We start from the raw sequence: 9,850 nt of genomic DNA, 5'->3' as shown, positions 1-9,850 counted from the left end.
ATAATGTCATCCATTTTTTCTCCTTTTATTTATGGCTACTGCTCTCATTTTAGAGTTCATTATAATAGTTATAAATATAATAATTATTATAATAGTTATAATAATAGTTATAGTAGTTACTATAATAGTTATAATAATAATTATTATTATAGTTATTTTAATAGTTATAATAGTTAAAACTCTAATAGTTATTATAATAGCTATTATAACTATTAATAGTTATTATAATAACTATTGTTAAACTAAAAAAAAAATAATAATAATACACGTGTGTGAACTCTGAAATGAGAGTAGTAGTTATAAATAAAAAGAGAAAAAATGGATGACACTATACAAAAATAGGTTCTGATTTTATAACCACTTATGGAGCGGAAAATGCTGGAATTGGTTTGGAGTTGGGACGGAAAGCGAATAGCGGACGACATCGCCAGAACCCTGTTCTGTTCTTTCTCTCATTGTCGTATTCATCCCAATGTTGAAGTTCTTGCTCATAATTTGATACTTTTTATTTTTTTTTTTGGTTGGTTTATTTTGGTGTTATCTGATAGTAGGAATAGGAATAATGGTGATCTTTTGTTAACAAAGCTTCTTTTCTTGAGGACGACGAGAAGGTCTTTCGCTTTCTCGCCTTTCCTCATGGTTCCAGGTACCTTTTCTAAACGATTTTTTCTTTCTTCTTCATTTTTCATTTCTTCTCACCTCGACCATATTTGTAGCTATTTCTTGTCAATTCTGTTTTGTGAAGAATATTCAATTTGCGGGGTTTTTCTTTTTTCCCGAAGCTTCTGATCACTTTTTTTCTTGCTGGATTTTTGTTGTAATCTTTTCTATTAAAATTTTACTGGTTTACGTAAATGTTGGGGTTAAAAAAAAAAAATTACTGGTTTACTGGATTTCATTGTTGGCATCAGAATCTTCTGTATAGGATTGAAGATGTGGCTTTACTTCTTAGCTGCAAGCTTAATATGATTTTTGGTACTTTATATCGTTAATCTTTCCTTCTAGAAAATTCAGATATGGAAGTAATGTTGGCAATGCCTAATGTGGAGAGCTTTTCACTTTTTCTGTATGTTCATTTCGTGTTTTTTGCATTCGTTTAAACTATTATTACTGGATTTTGTGTTCATTTCGAGCTTTTCACGTGAGTAATTTTTGCTTTCGCATTATTTTGAAAATCTAGTTAAAATCATATTTTTTTTCGTAAAAAAATTATTGAATTGGAATTTATTAGTTCATGTGTATAAAATTAACTTCCACATTGGAGGTCTTTCCGTGGATTAAATTGCATTATTGATCTGTTGTTGATCTTTTTCTTTAATTTTTCATATACACCATTCTTAGTTCAGATGATTCTTTGATGCAAATGCAATGCATCGAAACCATGTTCCGGAAGTTATCGTCCTCTTGGGATTCAGGAATTCAGTGTTGATGGAAAGAATGGTGCTGCAAGAATTCCACCGGATGACTGAGAATTTTGGCTCTTTAGGTGGGCCTGTATTGAATTTACTTCATTCGAGCTGAAATTCTTACAATGTCACGGGCGGGCAGGGCAAGGAGGAAGCTCCGGTGGAGCAATCTCTACACTTTCTCTTGCCTCCATCCACATGTTCTAGAGTCAGAGGGCCCACATTCTCTTGAAGGCCCTGGTTTCTCACGAATTGTATATTGCAATCAATCCCATCTCGACCAGAAAAAGCCTCTGAAATACCCATCAAATTACATATCAACCACAAAGTACAATGTCATAACTTTCTTTCCCAAGGCAATCTTTGAGCAGTTTAGGCGTGTTGCCAATCTGTACTTTCTCATGGCTGCAATTCTCTCTCTCACACCCATTGCCCCATTTTCTGCTGTAAGTATGATTGCACCTCTATCCTTTGTTGTTGGACTTAGTATGGCAAAGGAAGCTTTAGAAGATTGGCGTAGATTTATACAGGATATGAAAGTCAATACCCGGAAGGTTAGTATGCATAAAGGGGATGGCACATTTTGTTGTATACCATGGCAGAAAATTCAGGTTGGTGATGTGGTGAGAGTGGAGAAAGATCAGTTCTTTCCTGCGGACTTGCTGCTGTTGTCATCAAGCTATGAAGATGGAATTTGCTATGTGGAGACTATGAATCTGGATGGTGAGACAAATTTGAAGGTCAAGAGATCTTTGGAGGTAACCTTGCCCTTGGATGAAGATGCAGATTTCAAGGATTTCACAGGAACAATTAGATGTGAGGACCCAAATCCTAGCCTCTACACTTTTGTGGGTAATCTTGAGTATGATCAGCGGGTTTATGCTCTTGACCCTAGTCAGATTCTTCTCAGAGATTCAAAGCTCAGAAACACTACTCATGTGTATGGAGTGGTAATTTTCACTGGCCATGATAGCAAGGTCATGCAGAATGCAACCAAGTCCCCCTCAAAAAGGAGTGCAGTTGAAAGGAAAATGGATAAAATAATATACATCCTTTGTACCCTTCTTGTTCTGATATCGCTCATCAGCTCGATAGGATTTGCTGTTAAGACAAAGTTTGGGATGCCAGACTGGTGGTACTTGCAACCAGAAGATACCACAAATTTGTATAATCCATCAAAGCCTATGTTGTCAGGTACTTTCCATCTGGTCACTGCTCTTATCCTCTATGGCTATCTAATACCCATATCACTCTATGTCTCAATCGAAGTAGTAAAGGTCTTGCAAGCAATGTTCATTAACCAAGACATAAACATGTATGATGAGGAGACGAGCAATCCTGCTGAAGCTCGTACGTCAAATCTGAATGAGGAGCTCGGCCAGGTTGACACTATTCTTTCTGATAAGACGGGCACTTTGACATGCAATCAGATGGACTTCCTCAAGTGTTCCATTGCTGGTGTTGCCTATGGTGTGGGTTCTAGTGAAGTTGAAATAGCTGCAGCTAAGCAGATGGCTTTTGAAGAGGATGCAGAAATTTCTGGTTCCATGCACAATAACAATGATCATGATTCTTGGGAGAACAGCGTAAGTGATGTTTCAGGCTCTGGAATTGAACTGCAGACTGTTATTACTTCTGAGAATGAAAAGGAACAGAAACCCATCATAAAGGGATTCGGCTTTGAGGACAAACGACTCATGGATGGAAATTGGTTGAAAGAACCCAATTCAGACACCATATTGTTGTTCTTTCGGATACTGGCACTTTGCCACACAGCAATTCCTGAGCTAAATGAGGAAACTGGCAGTTTCAACTATGAGGCTGAATCACCAGATGAGGGAGCCTTTCTTGTTGCAGCTAGAGAGTTTGGTTTTGAATTCTGTAAACGGACTCAGACAAGTGTCTTCATTCGAGAAAGATATCCTTCTTCTGAGCACCCAATTGAAAGGTCAGAATACAAACATATTTTAGGGTCTCCAATTCGAGTTCTTCATTGTTTTGATTCATGGCATCTAATCCACCTATTCGTTGGGACATTTTCAGGGAGTTCAAAATTCTAAATCTGTTGGAGTTTAGTAGCAAACGGAAGCGGATGTCTGTTATTGTTCAGGATGAAAATGGAGAGATTCTTCTTCTGTGCAAAGGTGCAGACAGGTCTGATTTATATGCTATTTTTTTGTTTGTAGAATGTGTTTTCCCCAAGAGATCTTCAAGTTTTCTAATAGGTCAAGCGATCCATTTTGGTTGTGTTCTCCTAAAGCTACATTAATTTCATCTTCAAATTAACACTCACTGTATGTTTTCTTGCTTGGATCATGCAGCATAATTTTTGACCGGTTAGCCAAAAATGGAAGAACATATTTGGAGGAGACAAGTAGGCATCTGAGTGAATATGGAGAAGCAGGTTTGCGGACTTTGGCACTTGGATATAGAAAGCTAGAAGTGGCTGAGTATTCTAACTGGAACAGTGAATTTCTCAAGGCAAAGACTAATGTAGGTGGTGATAGAGAGGTGATGCTTGAACAGGTATCAGATATGATGGAAAAAGATTTAATTCTTGTAGGTGCAACTGCTGTGGAGGACAAACTACAAAAGGGGGTAAGCTTGTCTTTCTCTTTTGGAGTCTATAATGAGTGCAACTTGGGCAGGTTTGGGTTAGGTGGAGCTAACAGTAGCAAGTCCATGTGTACTGAACATTCAGTCTTAATCTAATCTGACCTGAAGATTACCATGAACTGTTCAACTTAAATCCTACTTGACTTGGGTTGGGTTGGGTTTATTATATCATATAATGCATGCAGAATTTTAAATAGAGGTTAATTTCTCCCGAAAAAAAAAATAATAAGAATAAAGAGAGGTTAGCAGTAGCAGGGACTGAACTTGCAACCTCTTTTCCTCAACACAACTCTTCATGTTCTTGTTTATTTATCCTAATTTGTGCTTCCAAGTATAGAAATATGCAGGAAAGAATGATTCTCTCAGGTTTTGTTACATCAAGTCAGCTGAGGCTTCAAACAATTCAATCCAATTTTTATGGGTTTGGTTGTATTTTCTATAACAATTCATCCTGTCTTGATCTTCATGGAAAACCCTATATTACGTGGTCTACAATTGGGCTTCTCAAGTTATGTTCACTTCCTACCCAACCCAAGTTGCAAAAATAGTACTCAACTTACTCTTCTTTTTATTCCTTTGAATTCTTAGTCTTCTTCTTTTCTCAATAGGTTCCCGAGTGCATAGATAAGTTAGCCCAAGCTGGTCTTAAGATATGGGTACTGACAGGAGACAAGATGGAAACTGCAATCAACATAGGGTTTGCCTCTTTCAATGCATAAGTATTCTCTTTAATTATAACTATCTTGTGAAAGGCATAACTTCTTGGCTAGCCCTTCATGTCGTAAGATACTGCATTGGATCACTAAAATGAAATTTCTATTGATGCAATGCAGCTATGCATGCAGTCTTCTTCGGCAAGGCATGAAACAGATCTGCATAACAATGAACACCGGGTCAGTAGCACAAGATGCCAACAAGGTATGGGCTTGTTTAGTGTTTTGGTGTCTTGTGACTGTTCTGAATATATTTAAAATCAAGACACAGATACATGTAGCTAAGAAGATGAAATGTGGATGAATAAACAATGCAGGAAACTGATTTCATGTTAGGTTTTATTAATGTATTTGAAATCTGATCAGGCTGCGAAGGAAGACATTATGATGCAAATAACCAATGGTTCTGAGATGATCAAAATGGAAAAAGACCCTGATGCAGCTTTTGCTTTAGTTATTGATGGGAAAACTCTAGCATATGCTTTAGAGGATGATATAAAGCATCAATTTTTGAGCTTAGCAGTTGATTGTGCATCTGTCATATGCTGTCGGGTTTCTCCAAAGCAGAAGGCACTGGTATAATTTTTTCTTTTGTGTTATATAAATTTGTAACCAAGCACCTCCGCCCCCTTTTATTATGTAATTTTCGACTAGTTGTAGATTCCAACCTGTCTTTCCATTGGGAACATTTCTTTTTTACCCCTAGGTGACAAGATTGGTAAAAGTGGGAACTAGAAAAACCACTTTAGCAATTGGTGATGGTGCAAATGATGTTGGTATGATTCAGGAAGCAGATATTGGTGTTGGTATCAGTGGCGTGGAAGGGATGCAGGTTGGTAATATTTTCTATAACTAAAGAAGCTTGAATTTAAATCTCTAAAGACATTTATGATGGTGCAGAATATGTATTTGCAGAAAGTTATTTTCTATGCTTATGAAATATATTAGAACTGATAGTTTTGTTATGCCTCTCAAACTGATTCTTTCAGTCTGTTGTGGTTTAATGGTTATTGTTTCATTTTCCCTGCCATTTTTCCCTTTTAAATCATATTTTGATCATTTTTAATCAGTTTTGTATTTGAGATCGTATTCAAAATGTTGGTGGCTGATGATAATCATTAAGTTCATTACCACACTGACTCGGCCTCAGAAACCCCTACTCACCAATCAAAAAAGGATATAGCTGCTTTTCTCTTGCAATATAACGTTTGAAATCAGATCTACCTGACTAGCATCTTAAGATGTGAGGACTCAGTTAGAATGGATCAGTCAATTGGGTACATTGTATAGTGATATATACTTCTAATTGAGCAATCAACCTATATTTGAATTTTGAAATTTATATGCATTCCCATTATTGTGGTATCTAATGAATGAGGCAACAGTTAAGTGGGTCCAAAAGGTCAGCCAAATCTCTTTCTGGCAAGTTAGCAAAACAAGGGTTGTACAGGGAACAGCTTTTCTGGGCTCAATTGTAATATGCATAGTTAAGTAGGATAGGTGGAGTCACCACCTCTAGCCTATGCAAGATAGGGATGGTTTCCCCATTCCCTGTTGGGTACCCAGCCTCCTCAACCTGATTGAGTCAGGGATGGAGACTGCCCTGGCAGGGATTGGGACAAGGATGGGGAGTGAACAGTGAAGTCCCCATCCGACCTGATCCCCACCATATCATGGAAACAAGGGTAATAAGGGAAGGAGGAATTGGTTTAGTGGCCTGATCCAACAAATACCCATATATACACATGTTATCTTGTTTGGAAACTTACAGTTTGGGAGTAAAATGGAGGGTCCTGGTACTGCATCAGTGTAGTGTTAGTTATTTTATTTGTGAGGAATTGGGTCGTATGATGGAAATAGAAGTGCATCCATCAATCTAATGCATGCATTGGTATTGTATGTTACATCCAAGTTCACAAGTGTTTAGCTTTTTTCAGGCTGTTATGGCTAGTGACTTCTCCATTGCACAGTTTCGGTTTTTGCAGAGACTTCTGGTTGTCCATGGGCATTGGTGCTACAAGAGGATCTCACAGATGGTAAGAGTGTACAAGTGGCTAGCTATATATGTTGGCCGGTGTTGTAATTTTATATATTATTCTGTTTGACATAGACATACACATTATATACAAGTCCAAAATGCCAGGCTATAGCTAACTCATTTTTTTTATTTGGATTGGATTTCATTCAGATCTGTTATTTCTTCTACAAGAATATATTATTTGGCTTGACCCTTTTCTATTTCGAGGCATACACTGGCTTTTCAGGGCAGTCAGTTTATGATGACTGGTATATGCTACTGTTCAATGTCATCCTCACTTCATTGCCCGTCATTTCACTTGGCGTGTTTGAACAAGATGTTTCTTCTGATGTCTGCTTACAGGTTGGTTCCCAGTTCCCAGTAGCGCAGTAGCACTACATTAAATTAATGGTGACTAACTAATCTACAATTAATTCGTTTGTGCTAATACCCATGCACTTGCCTTTTGCAGTTTCCAGCACTCTATCAGCAAGGACCAAGAAACTTGTTCTTTGACTGGTATAGGATATTTGGATGGATGGCAAATGGTTTCTATTCATCCCTCATTATCTTCTTCCCCATCATAAGCATCTTTTATAACCAAGCATTCTTTTCCGGGGGCCATACCTCGGACATGGCTGTTGTCGGAACCACCATGTTCACTTGCGTCATCTGGGTTGTGAATTGCCAGATTGCACTGATGATGAGCCATTTTACGTGGATCCAGCACCTGCTCGTTTGGGGCAGCATCTTCATGTGGTATCTGCTCCTCTACCTTTATGGAATGTTCTCTATTTCAGGGAATGCTTACCAAATCCTTGTGGAAGTTCTAGCCCCGGCACCCATTTACTGGGCTATCACTCTGCTAGTAACGGCTGCTTGTATTCTTCCCTATTTGGGATACTTATCATTCCAAAGATGTTTCAATCCAATGGACCATCATGTTATCCAGGAGATTAAGTACTATAAGAAAGATGTGGAAGATGTACACATGTGGTCCAGGGAACGCTCAAAAGCAAGGCAGAGTACAAAGATTGGGTTCACAGCAAGAGTGGAAGCAAAGATTAAGCAGTTGAGAGGGAAGTTACATAAGAAGTATCCATCTATAGGTGTGCAAACTGTGATATCTGCTTCATAACCATGGCTTATTTATCTTTATTTTTGTTAGGGTTTTGTAGCCAGCATCCTCATTTTTATTCTCCCCTTCATTAATTTTCCATTCGATCGGGTACATGGATCGAATTGGTTCAGGTCCCATTACAGTTACAGATAGAAGGTTGAAGTTGTTTGTACAATATTTATGACACTTGACGACATGCAACTTACGAAAAATGTTAATATATACAACAATAGTTCCTATACCTTGTCTCCCCTCTACTTATTAAGATTTGGTTGCAAATAAGATTCAAAATATTGGTATTGTGATATGCATGAACACGGTCGCTTAGAAATAGAAATGTTCAGAAAACTCTCACAGATCCCACGTTAATATGGCTGTTGGAATATTTTACTTTACATTTATGTTTTTATTCTGTTTAGTTAGGGTCTATTTGGCTTGTTTAAAATAGCTTTTTTTGTCATTGTTGTTCTTGTACTTTAACTACAATAGGAGCACAAGGGTCTTTTCCCTTTTAATTATGGTCGCCTTATATACAATAATATAATCTGGCGCCGCCAAACTTGGTTCTATTTGTCGAACATCTTTCTTCTTTTCTCCCTTCTCTCTTCTCTGTCTCTTCCCTTCTTGTTTTCCTATTGTTCTTTCTCTGTTAAGATGGTATCAAAGCGATTCTATTGCGTTTGAGAGCATATCGAACAAGGTTTTTCCACTTTATTCTTGCCATCTTTTGTAGACTAAGATCAGAAAAGCTGACCTAAGACTGGTACAAGTTTTCTTTTTTCTTTTTCTCTTATTTTGGTTGTGTACCAAGAGAAAACTTTATGAAGCAAGTCTGTTGGATGTTGTCTGAAAATATTATGAGGTTTAGACATCTTTTCTTGGATTGTATGATCTTGTACCTGAGAAAGGGATATCTGAAGGTCACAAATGACCTGTTATTTCCCAGCTTTGGTGTAATTACAATGTTTTGAGGATCTCTCCTGGTAGTTAATGTGCTTAGGTAATCTGGAAGATTGGTAGGTTGGAACTGTTAATTCTAGTCTGAAATCAATTTAAACATACATATATATATATATATATATGGAGAATCGGTACTGGTATGTTTAGATTGTGTCCAAATCGAAGTGTGTGCATGTGGATTTCTTCTTTGGTGTGTTGAAATTGAATAGTGTTTTTAACCATGTTGAGAATTCTATAACTTCTAGGGTTTCAAAAGGTCAAAATGGGATGAGTAGGGGATAGATATGAGTTTCCCCATTGTTGTAATTCCCTTTAATGGATTAAATTACCTTGAATGATCTAGGGGAATTAAACTCTACATTATTGCTAGGGGGAAATAGGGCATATTATTGGTAAAGTAAATGAACCAAATATTGGAAATGTTGAACAAAACAGGTGGAACCAAGAAAATGGTATGGTGATGTCATGGCTCTTGGTTTCCATGCTGCCACAAGTAAGAAAGACATTTATATGAGCTGAAACAGCTTGTGAAATATGTGAGCAAGTGAAATTTGCCTATTCGGAGAAAAGGCACTATGCAAAGATATACCAACTGCAAGTTCAATCCTCCACTTTCAAGCGGGGGAGAGAAATCTCTCAATGTACTACTTAAATCTGACATCAATACGGAAGGAACTAGATCATTATCAAAATGTGAATTGGAAGTGTAATAAAGATGCAAAAGCCAACAAATCACTTGCCTCCCAACAACGAATATTTGCTTTTCTTTTGGGGTTGAATCTTACATATGAGTCTGTTAGGGTATAAATCTTGGGAAAGACTTACCCTCAGTTCAAGAAGTTTATGTCTTAGTTCAATCTAAAGAAAGTAGAAAAAATATGATGAATTGTGTAGAGGGGGAGTCGATTTGAAGAAGTACAAATTCAAAGGCTCTTCTAAGAAGGGTGATTCACAAAAGAGAGTGGACGACAAGGACAAGCTTTGGTGCACTCACTATTAGAAGAGCAAACACACTAGA

The 9,850-nt window shown here is 37.4% G+C and overlaps 1 protein-coding gene across 10 annotated transcripts; it reads left to right on the top strand.

Moving 5' to 3' along the window:
• Positions 1-380: 380 nt before the first annotated feature.
• On the top strand, positions 381-8,111 carry LOC104600670 (putative phospholipid-transporting ATPase 7). Of its 10 annotated transcripts, none has more exons than XM_088893501.1 (11): positions 381-3,354; positions 3,450-3,560; positions 3,728-4,004; positions 4,631-4,719; positions 4,856-4,940; positions 5,102-5,311; positions 5,523-5,567; positions 6,706-6,771; positions 7,000-7,115; positions 7,225-7,271; positions 7,444-7,725. In XM_088893501.1, exons 1-11 carry the CDS (start codon positions 1,532-1,534, stop codon positions 7,710-7,712), a joined length of 3,138 nt encoding a protein of 1,045 aa, XP_088749627.1. In that variant the 5' UTR covers positions 381-1,531; the 3' UTR covers positions 7,713-7,725. The 10 variants fall into 10 exon arrangements, with proteins under 10 accessions (XP_088749627.1, XP_088749626.1, XP_088749625.1 ...); XM_088893500.1 differs by having other exon boundaries at positions 5,442-5,567; XM_088893499.1 differs by having other exon boundaries at positions 5,442-5,567; positions 6,673-6,771.
• The last annotated feature ends 1,739 nt before the right edge of the window (positions 8,112-9,850 follow it).

The sequence above is a fragment of the Nelumbo nucifera genome, chromosome 8, assembly GCF_055504915.1.
Source record: "Nelumbo nucifera cultivar China Antique chromosome 8, China Antique-T2T, whole genome shotgun sequence".
Classification (NCBI taxonomy): domain Eukaryota; kingdom Viridiplantae; phylum Streptophyta; class Magnoliopsida; order Proteales; family Nelumbonaceae; genus Nelumbo; species Nelumbo nucifera.
Note: the sequence above shows the minus strand (reverse complement) of the source record. Positions and strands in the feature narration are given on the sequence as shown.